The sequence below is a fragment of the Sipha flava genome, unplaced genomic scaffold (assembly GCF_003268045.1).
Source record: "Sipha flava isolate LNK unplaced genomic scaffold, YSA_version1 72_pilon_pilon, whole genome shotgun sequence".
Taxonomy (NCBI): domain Eukaryota; kingdom Metazoa; phylum Arthropoda; class Insecta; order Hemiptera; family Aphididae; genus Sipha; species Sipha flava.
In genome coordinates, this window is record NW_020273612.1 from 607,195 (window position 1) to 622,915 (window position 15,721).

Here is a 15,721-nt window from a genome sequence, read left to right on the forward strand (position 1 = left end):
TTATGGCAGCTATTAATTAATGGATTAGGCCGCGGTAATAACTCGGACGTTGAGTATCTCCCGATGTATAGGTATGGTGTTTTTTTTTTTGTTTATTTTCTTCTTTCCTTTATTCCTCTTTCTTTATCCGATTTTATATCTTTATCTCATTCTCTCTCTCTCTCTAGATATATTTCTATCTATCTCTGTATTACTTTCTATATTTCTATTTATCCTTGCATCACTTTCTATATTGATATTTATCTCTATATCACTTTCTACATTTCTTCTTAATTATCTACGTTTCTCTGCATAAAACTGTTATACTCATACGTTATTACGTTATCTCTCAGTACTTCTGAAATCTTTCGTCGGACCGCGGTCATGGTCCGACGAATCATTCGTTGGCTACCACGAGGAGCGCCCGTCGCCACGCATTTAGCGTTCGAGGTTATGATGTTTCAGGCGGAAAAGGGATCGACGCGATCGCGGCATTCCCGTGCGTGTTACTGGACGCCACGTACGTCCGTGACACTAGCGTGGCCGGGACTTTCACGTTTTGTTCATTTCGCGGTCCACGACGTCGGTGTACGAGAGTTCGCGTGTGCGTCCACATCATATCATCTCACTAAGATTGTTTGGAAGTTTATTTTTACTTATTTTCCCTATTATTTCAACTATTGTTATTTGTGAACCATTATTGTAATTATTCCCCTAAGATCATATTTTTTTACCCTCCTCTCGTTTCTGGCCCATCCGACGGTCTTGTTTTGTAGTGGTTTTGGTGCGTGGTAGAATATAAAATTATAATTACAAAAATCGCGAAAAGTTTTCACTCGTGCGTCTCCGATTTTAATATCAATTTTCTCGGGAACATTCATCCTCGCGGTAGTTGTTATTTTTTTTATCTTTATTTTTTTGCTTTAAAATGACCGACAGCAGTTACAATTCACCGGCCAGGAGTTACGGCTCACCGGCCAGAAGTCTAAAAATGCTGGACAGGGTTTACGGATCGCCGTCTCGGTCGTACTGTGGCGATCATTCTTCGGCTACCGAATCTGAAGGCGAAGAAACGTTGGACTTGTTAACTGAAATACCGAGTTCGCCCGACCAAACTGTTATGGACGGTTGGCTAAAATTCAGGGACAACAAAAAAGTGAGTGTAACAAGAAAAACATTATATATATATATATATATTCACTGTCGAAGCTGTACAAGCGGTATAATATATAATTTGAATGCGTACAATTAACAGACGGTACAGCTGTTACAGATACCATATGCGTACAATTTAGATGAATTCTTTGTTAATTTATCTATGTTATATCGGAAATGGTAGTTGGATACATTAAAATCGTATAGTAATGAGATATCTGCATTTGTGTCTCAAAACCAAATTATATGGTTTAATGTAATTGATCATCAGCTGTAATGGTTTCATCGACTATTTGAAAATGTATAGTTTATATTTTATCTTTAATTCCTATAATATATTATTATTGCTATTGATTTAGAAAATTTATAAATTTGATCAACGATCTATGTGATTACAAGACACTTAACTTAAGATCTTATGGAGTAAATGTATCTTTCAATCTACCGATAGTTTCAAATTCTTGTAATTGGAGTGTATTTTCTATTCATATACTAGGGACTTAAGCAAATTGTATTAAGATTTATTTTGTGGAGAATCTTAGTATGTAAAAGAAAGAAGTTATTGAAATTTAATATCACCTTGGTTAGTTTATCACACATATACACAAGTGTTAAATTTAATTTGAACTTAATTTGAAAAAATAAATGTAAAATTTTCTTGAAATTAAAAAATTAAAAAATAAGTTTTATCAATTTTTCGAATTTGTCATTTTATAAAAATAATTTTTTGCTCTTTGGGTGGATTTTGTTTTAAGAGGAACATATTTAATACATTTTAAAGCTGTTACTTCCGCTGTTTAAATTAAATTAAATTTAATTCTTATAGTAGGACATTTTTTATTTATTTATTTTTTATTTAGCTTTCAACACAAAGTTATTATAGTCAACAATTAAATCATATGCATAAGATAACTAATTATATAATTTACATAATAACATTAATATACATTGATCATTATCATAAAATAATATTAGTGAAACATAATAATAGTGATAATAGTACAACACAGTTAATTATGGTCCAAGACCTATTCGATTTTGTCAGTAAAAGCGTTTCATCAGTTATTTTTAATCATAAGACTGAGCAAAAAAATGAGATTTTAGATCTTGTAGTAATTTACTTTAATTAGCGCTTTTTCTAGTAATAAAACATAATGTTCCAGACTACTCATTTATTTATTTATTTTTACATATATACTATTTATTTATATAGTAATAAAAACTTCAAAGAAAATTTACGAAGGTCCTTTTTAACTTAGTAATATTAAAATTTAATTGGCTATTTGTAGATTTTTTCTAAATTTGAATTTACATTTTTATATTTTATGTAGGTGGAAAAAGCAATGAGAAATAATGTGAAATGATTGATTTTTTTCAGTATTTAATAGTATTCTCTAGTTTTTATTTTGATATAGTGAGAAATTGTATTCTAAGTATAGACACTTAACTATAAATTATTTCTATAATAATATTCTTATAAAATATCATGTATCTAAAGTGCCTCAAAGTTCTTCACAATTCTTTTACAATTTTACTATGAGAATATAATACATATTGATATCAACTTACTAAGCTTTGCTCAGAATTGTTTTCTGAATGCATTGCAGTATGGATTTTATTAATTTAAACAAATCATATAGGTTTACTTTTGTATTTTTCCCAATTTCTTCAACATAGTTAATATAATTTTTATAATTTTTTTAAGATAACTTATGAAATAAAAATGAAAAATGCAATCAACATTTTAATATTTATAATTTTCTTGCACCTATATACATTTCTAATGATGTAGAAAGTGTTTGTAAATATAACTCAAAATACCTTTATTTTTCTTTTCATTGGTATAATGATTCATGTGTTTTAACAAAATAAAAATAACTAAAAACTGTTTGAAAAATTAAACCTTAAAATAAATAAAGTTGTTACAATTTTACAGTATTGAAAGAGGTTTTGAATAACCCTCTAAATAAAGGAGAATTCAAAATAAAATAGTAAAAGCTATAAATAATCAATAGTTATTAAAAAAAATGTATATTAAATATCACATAATATAAAAAAAGTTATAAAATATAAAATAAAGGTAAAAATGTATTTGTGATAAGAGTGTTTCTAAAGTTTAATGTAAGTATTATAAATGGATATAAAAAATGATCTTATCCAACATATAAAACATCAGATTCTAAAATTATTAAAAACATGGTATTACAACAATATGATATTATTTATAATCTATGATTTAAACTGACAATAAACTATAAAATATTAAATTATTATTTTATTTTATTAAATTTTCTAGTGGTTACCAAAATTATTTTATTAAAACATAAAAAACAATAATTTCTAATAATTTTTGATTTTAGTATCAGCAAAATATACGTGAATGAAAAATAATTGTAAGCGAAAGATAGGCTTCGCAATAATATTGAAGATATTATTTAAACTATAACTACTTTACATAGTGACTTTTTTCACAGGTTTTTTAAATTTATCCGAAAATTTAAAAAAAAATAAACACATTTAATTAAGTTAATACGGAATTGTAGTACTATTGATTAATGAATACAAATATTTGAGCATTTTAAGCATCTAAAAAGGATTTTGAATATATTTAAAAAAAAAACACACGTCATCAAACACCAATAGCTTTTCGTCTCCTTCAATCCAATCAGAATTTGAGATTTTATAATAATAATAATAATAATTATTATTATTATTTTTATAGCATGGAATAAATATTTAAAAATATTTGAATTTCTTAAATTATTTTAATATTAGATGTGGTATACAAGATGGATTTGTGTTAGATGATTCTAATATAAAAAGAATCAACCGTTAATGTAGGCATTGTGTATAATTGTGTAACACTCGGTGTCAAATATTTTTAAATATATAATAATTATAATTAAAATAGGATCAAAAATAATTTAAAAACATTTTTTTTATTTGTATATATTGACATGGTGTTTGATATTTTAATATTCATATTGATTATAAAAGGATTTTTTTTTTTTTTTTTTTTTTAAATGGCAAGTCGTAGTTAATGTGATAAGTCATTTTAAAAATCAAAGTTAAATAATATTCCTGAAAATAAATAAATTATACATATTTATTTATATAATTATGTTATTAATAATAATACATTAAAATATTTTTAAATATTTTTAAATATTTTTAAAATTTTTCTATTTTTCATATTTACTCATAATATTAGGTATATTAAACAAGAGATTAGAAATTTTATTTTATTCGTACTTAATAAACAGTATGACACATAGTTCTTTGGATTTCTTTTTCTTTTTATTTTAATTTAGAGATGATAATGTACATTCATTAGGATACTATAATTACTGTACACGAATTGTCAAACCATCCAACATTATTATTCGATCCATATTTAAGCTGATGATAACTTTTCCCAACGGTGTTTACTTTTTTTCTTTACTTGTCAACAATGGTAATAATAATAAATATCCCGAAGGTAATTCAGAAACTGTTTTTATGTACGTATCGTCTTGTTCAGCAGGTCTATAATAAGAAAGATCTCCTCGTGCACATTTTCCTCTTATGTACATAAAGTTACAGCATTAGTTTTTCGTCGGTTTTCGCGTGTGCAAAAGTAAACAGAATGATTTGTCCGAGGGAAATTTTGTGCAAACAAAGGGTCATAATGTAACCAATTAATTCTAAAATAAGTCCGAACGTTTACATGTAAAACATTATATTATAAATTAATATTGTAATTTTAATAAGGTTACAAATTAATTCAAAATCGTAAATAAATGTATAGTATGAAATAATAAATATAAAACCAAAATCAAAAACTATTGAATGAAAACATTGAAAACTATTTAAAAACTATTTATTTATCTATTAATTTACAAATATTAACATACTTGTAAAATAATAGATAAATAAATAAACAAATAGTTGATACGAAAAATTATCTATTTGTTTAATTATTTTTGTATATTTTATAATACAATTATAATTGGATCTTTCCAATTAGCTATACTAAATGTTTTATAACAATTTTATTATTATTTTATATCAATTATCATTGGTTATGAATAGTATTTGTCTTCAATAACAATATTATAGCATACACCTAAAATGTACAAAGTAGACAAATATTAAATACAAATTAAAATTTGTAAACAAATAGTTGTTTAAAACAACAATTAGTTTTGTTGACTCATTCTATTAAATTATTTAATTTTTATTAGTAATTAATGTTTTTTTTATTATAATTTCATAAAATTAGTACAACGACACTCTTAATAAGCATTAGATTAAACAAGTTATTTAATAATTAAATACTTCAACAAATGATGTTATTGTTTTTAAAAATAATTTATTATAATTTCTACGGTAAATTGAAAGTCAAACAAATATTCTATTTATATAATTTCCACACAAGAAAAGGCTTCCATAGATTTTTATTTATCTACAGCGTTAGACTTAGCATTGAGTATTACATATTCGTAGGGTGTGATAAAATGCAGTTAGCAAACAAAGTGCTGAAAACATTTTTTTTTTTTTTTTAAATGTTATGGTTTTTAAATTTTTAATGTTTTATGGGTACTCGAACTTCTTTTTTCATCTTGTAGTATTTATAATACAAAAAAATCGATCCCAGTGTGATGATTGGGAAAATATTAGTTATCAAATCATATACAAATTTAGCTTGTACATACTCTGAAAGAAAGGCGTAATCTGGGAGGGGGGGGCAATTGTCCCTCTAGAATAAATTAGGAGGAGCAGTCCCCCCCTCTGATATTTAACATACCTTGTTTTAAAATAAGTACAAAACAGCTGGTTATAGCTATTACTATAATTTTTTTTTTTTTTAAACCTTAATTTTAAATTTTCGCTTATCTAACATAAAGTTAGAAAATGAATAATTTTATATAATAATATGTAGGTAGTAAAGTGGCGTTTAGCTTCGGAAACCCTTTTCATTAGATATGTAATTATATTTTTGCCCCCCCCCCCCCGATAAATTTCCAAGTGACGCTTAAGCTCTGAAACATTCAAAAATTACATATCAATATATTTGACTCTATAATATAGAATAACTAAATAATAAAATTATATATCTTATATAATATTTTATCTGCAATATGTTGTAAAACAATATATTTAAATAGAGTGTTCCATTTGACGATACTGCACATTTGTAAAAATTATTCAAATTAAAAAAAGTGATGTCTGATGATAAAAATCCATTTGAATTCTGAAATGCAAACAATATATTCACGCTGTCGAGTTTAAAGGAATTTTTTCTTTATAGGAATTTCTCTTTGTGGCTTTGATTTTTTTTTAAATATTTTCATCATCGAATAAATATATTATAACACTTGTGAATATGTATAAAATATTTGTTTTTAATGTTATCTATAGCATTATTATCAAAAAGTCAAACAAATTGTAACAAAAACAATCATTGAAAAAGTTTAAATAATTAATTTTTTTTATAAATTAAAACATTAAATACTCTTATTAATACATACTATTTGAAGTTTATATTTTAAATTTAGAATAAGAAGTTATATATTATATTTTATTTATTTAGTATAAATATAAAGTTTTTATGTAAATTTAGTTTTATATACATAATTATGTAACTAATACGTATAAATAAACTAGAAAAAAAATCGTCGAATAAATTATATGGATTTATTTTTAGAAAATATGTATATCCTAATATTTATTAAATCATTTTTTATATATTGCAAAAATTAATAATTACTACTGTTAAAACTGTTTTAAAAATTGTTTGAACTTGAAAAAATGATCATAAAACTTTTTTTTTTTTTAAAGTTTATTTATATTATATTATTTATTTTTATTGTGAGATTTGAATTTTTTTTATGAAACCAAAGGTAATAAAATGTAAAAGAATGAAAAGCATTTTACTGGTGCGTTGTCATAAAACTGGAAGGTATCTATAAAAAAAAAAAAACGATTTTGAATGTTGTTGTTTTTTGGAATAATGTTATCGACAAAAGTCCGAAAACCCATTTTACTAAAAAAATGTATGTATATTGACAAAAGATAATATAAATTATTACTCGAACGACAAAAGAATATAAAATAAGAATCATATCATAGCATAGCCTATTATTATATGAATGAAAAAATGAATAATTATACTATAGATTAAATAATAAAATATATATATTTTTAAATTATATATAACTGTATAAATTTATGATTGTAATAACTATAATAATTGTTGAGTTATCATTGTGTAGTAAAAAACTAATAAAAAAAGAAAAAAATATAATGTATTAACGTAATATTACTGTAAATGTTAACTTTGTTAATTATAGATAATTGATTTAAAAATACCGAGATATTTGTAATATATATTTATAACATAAACAATATATATGCAAATAACATTTATCAGATCGTACTACCTACGTCATTGTTCTTGATCAAATCTAAAGGTGTGCACAATATTCTGGGAAAACCGATAATGTCCGGTCCTATCTTGTTTTTTGTACTAATTTGTATTTTGTACTAATTAAAGATTAATACAATATTATCCAGTATTATCTATTATTTTCGCCATTAAATGCAATCCATCGTTAAATTTAAAACGTTAGTTAACTAGTTAACTTTTGAGAAAAATGTAATGCTACTACAATAGAATGACAGCTAATTAAAAATTTCTGACGTAGTTTTACGCACTTAAGTACGTAAAACTAGAAGCTAGTTGTTCGTACAAATGCATTTCTACAATGAAAAAATTGATTAACTATCATATTCAAAATTTAAATTACCAGATTAGATACTGAATTTAAAATATTTGATGTTATCATAAGTTTAAATATTTGCAAATAGTAATACAATTTAATTTATAATTTAATAATTTTAAATCATAAAAAACTTTTGAAGGTTTCAAATTGTTACCAGACGATGATTAGAATATAATAATCTTAATAAATATGTATAATTTTGTAAAACTATTCTAAAATTTATGTATAAGTTATTTCATCGTGTTTTTTTTTTTTTTAGTATAGGTATGTTAAATAATTTTATTTAAACCGGTATGATCTTTAGTTATAGTATCCTATATATTTTCTTAAATATATCACTAAATATTGTTATGATTTTCTCTTAGTTGTTAAAATATTGTCATATTTTGATTTTCATATAGATACTAATACTCCATTATATATGATTTACTTTTAAATAATCATTTTTGTCGAACAATGGACATAGTTTAATACTTATTAACATCTTCTACGTAAATAATAGTTTTCAGAAAACTAAGATTAAAACTTTAAAGTTTATAGTATTCTAATAAATAATGGTTAATAGTCTTAAACGTTTATCTATAAGTTTAGTAAACAACTGTTACAGTTTGTAAAAGTGATGTGGTTATAACGTTATAAAGTCAAATTTTATGAATGTATTGACCGTATCTAACATACTCGTATGTGTGAGATACTTCGTATACAACTGTAGTATACAAATAATTATTAATTATAAAACTTTTTAATTGTGAAAGTATGTTAGTAATATTTTTCCTGATTTATTACCTTAATATTTATATTTATATTCATCAATCATACTTGAATAAAAAAAAAATTAAAAACAAATACTAAAATTAAGTTATGTGTTTATTAAATTTAAATTTAAATTTGTAATTTAAATTACCTAATAATTTTATCTTTTTATTTATGTATAAATAGAAAGAATAGGTTAGACTACTAACTGTATAGAACAGTATATATAAAAGAGTTAATATATAGTAATTATTTTCATTAATTTATGATTTTTGATAAATCAATAAACAATATATTTCAATTTCAAAGTATACTTTTTTAATTTTTTTTATTTAATTTGACTTTGTCGTAAACATTAAAGCAACAAAGTAAAGTTACAAACAGTAACAAAGTATACTTACTTATTATTATTATTCAATATGTAGATACTACATATTTTAAGAAAAATTACAAAATAAAATATCGGTGCATATACAGTGAAACCTCTATTTAGTAGACATTTGCGAGAAATTACTAAATATCCACTATAGGGAGACACTATAGAGAATTGGTTATACACTGTACATGAAGATATACATTGGAATATTAATTTATTATTTATTATATATTATATGTATGACATATAATGTATGACATACATTGTATGTATTAAAAAATGAGTATAAAAATGCTTACAAAAATGTTCTATGATTATGTACAATTTAAAAATCTGTAATCTTTTTTTGTGTAAATTTTTTCTGCTCTTCACAATGAATAAATTAGCTGCCATTGATTATGCGATCTCATCTTCTTTATTTTTAAAATATGTTTTAAAATTATTTATTGTTTTCCAAACTTCTTCAAACATTGGATTATATGTCGACTCGTACTCTTCATGTTCTTCTTCTTTTTCGGGTTGTTCGATTTCTTTTCACTTAAATTGTTTAGATTACAATTGACTATATTTGATATTATTAATGTATTGTTTTCTGTAAGGATATAATTATCAATAGCAATATACTCCTCAATTTCAACAGTACTCGATACAAGTTCAGAGAATATTTTCAAATTTGCAACATTGTCATGTTCCATTACATATTCTGTTGTATCAAACGAAAAAAAATCCCGACTTTTTATAACAATTTTTGACTGTCTCTGGTTTTATTTTCTTTATTGCGGACTTTATCCAAAAAATTGCATCTAAAACGTTTATAGATTTGTTTTCTACATTCTGATCAACTCTAGATAAAATATGACGAAGTAATCGTTGGCGATAATGAACTTTAAAGTTTTAAATTATTCTTTGATCTAGTGGTTGGCAAATCGAAGTTATATTTGAAGGTAGAAATATTAGTTATATACTTTTTAACTTTAATGTATTAGGATGTGAGATAGCGTTATCTAAAAATAAAATAATTTTTCTATTTTCCTGTTAAAACACATTAGCCAGTTTGTCATTAAATCTCAATTCATCCATACTTTACGATTAGCTTTTCAATTAACACCTAACGTTGATACATTTACACTTTTGAAACAACGTGGTTTTAGTGATTTTCCAATTATTAATGGAGTTTAAAATTCCCCAATCATATTTACACATAATAAAACATTTGAACGATCTTTAGCTATTTTACGTCCACAAAAAACTCCGTTTTTTAAACACAAAGTTTTTTCAGGAAATGCTCGAAAAAAATAAACCTGTTTTATCACAATTGAATATATTTTTTTGGTTCATAATCTGAAATTAATTTTTTCAATTTTTCATGTTTTCTACGACACTTGAATCAACAGATTTACCTTCACCACATATATTTTTAAAAGAAATGTTATGACGTTCTCGGAATTTTTGAAGGTAACCATTTAGATCTTTAAGACCTTATAGATTTACCTCATTTGGAACTTCTCGTGCTTTTTCTTGGAGCAATAGTCCAGAAACAGATAAATTATATAAACGAGCTCTACAGAATCATTCAAATGTAACTTAATCTACAAGTGCTCCATCAGATATCTTCCAACATTTTCTCCTCATATCTTCACTGTCATTCTCAGCGTAATATTTTTTCAAATCATATGCATCTTGTAAAATTGCATTCACCTGTATTTTTCATTAAACGAGATGTTTTTTAGATAAATTAAAATAAAACATTAAATTATATATAGTATTAATTTATTATTGTGAAATTAATTACATTTATTAATGCATTGTTTATTATTTTAGAAATGTTGACACATCCTTAAACCTAGATTATCATTTGCATTTTGTGATATTTTTCGCTAAATTACACTAATGACCTTACTCCTTTAGGTATCTACACTCAACATGATAGCGGAACTAAGCTTTTATAACTTTCTTTGTCGTATTTTACTTTGTACTGTCGTTATTTGAACAATGTATTTGATCTTTTATTACACCCTTTATCGTATCAAATGCCACCTTTGACATTTTGTCTAAATCACATTGGTATTTTAAAAGTAAACAGTTTGAAGTATTTTGAAATAAAAATAGTAAATTGATATTGATAAATTATAAATTAAAAGAGACGGTGAATACATAAAAAATTATATAATTTAATTTGTTATCTATATATATATATATGTCGATTTGTCTTAAAATACTCATAATTATTTATAATTCAGTTTTACTCCAGATTTTATTAACAAATGTTAAAATAAAAAAGGGGGAAAAAAAATTGACATGTGCAATAAATAAAAATAATAGACAAAGTAGAGAACGAATGGAGCACAACTGGATGAGGGTGACAACTGTTACCGTTCACACATTGAGCGAAAATATTTATAGATTTTATCTGAAATAAAGCAACCTAATCTGTAAATTATTTTAAAATTATTATGCGTGGAAATAAACTTACAAGACTTATCTGTTCTAAATACATACATTTAAATTGTTTAATTGCATTTATCTTTATCTAAACTACATCATGATCTGAATTTCCACTTGAACATTTTTCTAGTAAGAATATGTACTTCTGGTTTACAGCTATAAGTAAATTATGTATATTTTTCACTATTTTATTATACACTTTAATTTGATAAACTATCATTAAAGTACAATGTATAAATCATATTACAATATAGACAACATTAACTTATTTCAAGATCGATGATAACTGTTCTATACAAGCAATATTAAGTATATATTCATTTCATAATTTTTTTTTATTATAAATTAATTTTTTTATTTGATTTTGATTGCGTCTGTATATTATTAGGAATTACAGATCGGCTATCTTAAAATACAATTTGTATTGAAGCAACATGTATAAAAAAAATATATAAAAATACGAAATAGTATGTCATCAATGAAAATAAGAATCCTAATTCTATAAAAAAAATTAAGGCGTAGAAATAGACTGAGAGGGGAAAATAACATAAGAATCTATTCCAAATTTTAGTCAATCGTTACCTTATGTTATAATTAATATACCATATCCCCTCGTTTAAAGCAATCAAATAAAATGTGCTTGACAAATGTAATGCATATCGACGATGGATGAATTAGACAGGCAGATAGTTTATTTATTTTTCAAACAGTTAAAATATTACATTTTATAAATTAATATTAACATGAATTATACCGTTGTTGATGGATTTTTCATTATTTTGAATCACATTTTATACTTGAAAGATCAATAGTTTGTTTTCGAGTGTTGAATTATCTTGTAACCAATTAGTAATAAATTGTTTATGTGTGTGTTTATTATAAATAAAAACTTAAATTTTGTAATACACGACATTTTTAATATGGTTTGATTTATATAAGTATTTCTAAAACAAGTTAAGTTACTGTAACTAATCTGTCGTTTACCTTTATAATCTAACCTTTTAAATACAAGTTGATATACATTTTTTATATCATAAAAGTTTGCCATTTCTTAGATTCTTAAAATATATACGGTTGTTCTATTTTACTTGAAGTGTATATTACATGTTATAATGGAATTTAGTGTTGGTTTTATAAAAAAAATGTTATGACATGCTTAAAAACACACATACCCGTTTTTTGGTAAGCACTTAAATAGCAAACATTACTGAGGTAGATCTTATACAGCCGTAGAATTTTTTTTGCAGACTATTTATTAAATTAATCATTTTCATGGTAGACTATTAGAAGTAGAGCTTTATTTCCTACTGAAAATGATTTTTTGTTAGCCGCTCACGAAGCTTCTTTTGTGTATTATACAGTAATTCACAATTACCGTTTTCGTTCTATGTCTTGTATGTATATCTTCTATGTATATCGGAATTGATTCGTCAATGTTTAAACAACAAAAAATTCACGTGTACAAAAACAAAAACCAGGGAAATAGTTGTCAACGTTATTTTCCCGTACATAGTTGATAATACTTTAAAGGAACTATCTTCTGCGAATCTGTATCTGTTTTAATTGATGGTTCCAACCACAAAGAAATTAGTACCTGTTGTTGTTCGTTATTTTTTGCTTCATGTTGGTATACAAAACAAAATAATAGAGTTCTCAAATTTGCCCGGTGGAACGTCTAATTTAATTACTTCTAAAATTATTGACGTTCTTACTAAATTCGGATTAAAGCAAAAAATTGTTGCACTATCGGCTGATAACACTAATACTAATTTTGGTGGATTAAATAGAAAAGGAAAAAATAACGTGCACACAAAACTTCAGACAAAATTAAAAAAAGATTTACTTGGATTAGGTTGCAACGCTCATATCTTACATAACACTATACAAATTGCGTCAGATAATTTACCTATTGACGTAGAAGCTATTACAGTTAAACTTTTTGGATATTCCACACTTATACAGTGTGGGTAGAAAAATTAAAAGAATTTTGCGATTTTGCTAATGTCCAATACCGTGATATTTTATCACATGCCAAAATTAGATGGCTATCATTGTTTCCTGCAATTGATAGAATTATTTTAATGTTTGATGGCTTAAAGTCGTATTTTCTTTCACAAGATTCGAGTCCTAAGAAATTGGTTGATTTTTTTCAAAACGTCACTGCTCTATTAAATATGAAATTTATATAAAGTATGCTTAAACTGTTTAATAACTATATTCAAAAAATTGAAGGGGAAAAAATTTCAGCATTTGAATTAATCGATATATTAAACGATTTAATAAATAACTTAAAAAAACAGAAAGAATGAACATTTTATTAATACTGAAATGGAGATAATGATTGATTCTATTGAAGAAGAGGGTTATTTAGCTAAAAAAGAATTCGATATAAATTGTCAAAAGTTTTACGATTTATGTATATCGTATATTCAAAAGTGGACATTACATAACCAGGCACTAATGGTTGAATTAAATTGGTTGCACTTAACAAACAAAAATACAGTAACATGGAATTATGCTAAAAATACAATAACGATGTTATTAAAATATGTTAAATTTAATGAAGATGAATACTTTGATAAGTTTATGACTTTTATAAATATTTTTCAAAACAAATTTGATGACTGAATAAAAAATGTTATTTTAGAACAAAAATGAGTACAAATATTTAATATAATTAATGAAAAAAATGTAAATGTATCAAATCTTGCAATGGTTGTAGAGTTTGCATTTTGTTTACTGGGGTCAAACGCATCAATGGAGCCAGTATTTTCTTTAATGACAATTACTTGGACTGACGTTCGGATTCAAATTGATACTAAAGCAATAGAATGTTGTTTGATAACAAAAACATATGGTTTGAGTTGCATTGAATTTTACAATGAAATAATAAAAAATCCTACATTACTGAAGAAAGTACACAGCACTGACAAATATAAGGTCTCCTTGGACGAAAAAAATATAGAAAAATAATAAATCAATAAAATCTACCTAGATTAGTATATTTATCTATCTTAACGGCTGGAAATTGTATTATTATTTTTATTTGAATTTTAAGTGTTAATAAAATAAAGATGGCCTATCTAATTGATTAATTTGAATATTATTTATACCTAAAAGTTGTACCTATACAAATACCTATGTCATTAGATACTTACTAGATAATTACCTATTTTTTATGAATATTGGTGTCCAGATTTCTAAAAATTAAATCTAGCTACCCTAAAGTATTTATTTTATTGTAGAAAAAAATAAATATTATTATCTTATAATGGTTATATAAATTATAATAAATTTGGTAACTTAATATACAATTTACTGATTTTAATTGTATTTTTTTATTGGTAATAAAATTGTTTTTATTTATAATTAGATTATACATATATTATACGGACTTTTATGAATCCATATATTTTTATAAATGCATATCTGTAGTTTGTGCAATGAATAAATTAAAGAAAATAAATAATTTATAGCTGAAATACAAATAAATTGAGTAGACTTATCCAACGCGAAATCCTAAACCAATAATAGTAATTTCTATCGAAGAAATTAAATAAAGGTTTCTGCACCAGGTAATTTTTAACCTTCGATGTGTATTAGAAAGAACCTAGTATGTTATATGTGAGTTTTTTGTTGTGAGAGTATTAGTGGTCTTGAGATTTTAAGGTTTATTATGAAATTTTTTGTGTAAAACATTGTAGCTCTTTGATTTGCTTATCGTATATATTTTGATGTTTTTATATAAATTAGTGATTCACCAAGGAGCAAACCATAATATAGTTCGAAGACAGAGTGATAGGATAGTTTGAACTGTATAAGTATTAAAGGTCTAAACCAATCTTTTTATATTTGAATATCGTATATTTATAATGGCATATAAGCTTTAGAGGATATTTATAAATTAAAAATCCATCTTAAATATAATAAGGGTTTTATAAACGGTAAGTGAGAGATTAGTACGTAATGATTTTGCGTTTGACTTTTAGCTGAGCAGTTGTAATTTTGATTTTAATAGAAGAAAAATTGTATTACTATGGTCTTCTATTAATTTATAAAGTGTTTTATATTTTTGAAAATGTTATTTCACTGACAGCTCTATATTTATCTTTATTTTCGGTAGGCCAACAATAATGTGAAATGCGTATAAAATTAAAAATCTATTGATAATCAACTTAGTCATTTTTTTTTTTTTTATCCTCTTTGTCATTAGCATTATTAGTTCATTAAGTTCATTGGTTATCTTCAA

General features: G+C 24.2%; 1 protein-coding gene across 1 annotated transcript in view; it reads left to right on the forward strand.

Annotated features, from left to right (window-relative positions):
- Positions 1 to 484: 484 nt before the first annotated feature.
- Positions 485 to 15,721, forward strand: part of LOC112692272 — a gene marked incomplete in the record, with an annotated part of 273,649 nt that continues 258,412 nt past the window's right edge. The window contains 1 exon segment of the mRNA XM_025566885.1: positions 485 to 1,135. Coding sequence (XP_025422670.1) covers positions 908 to 1,135 — 228 coding nt within the window.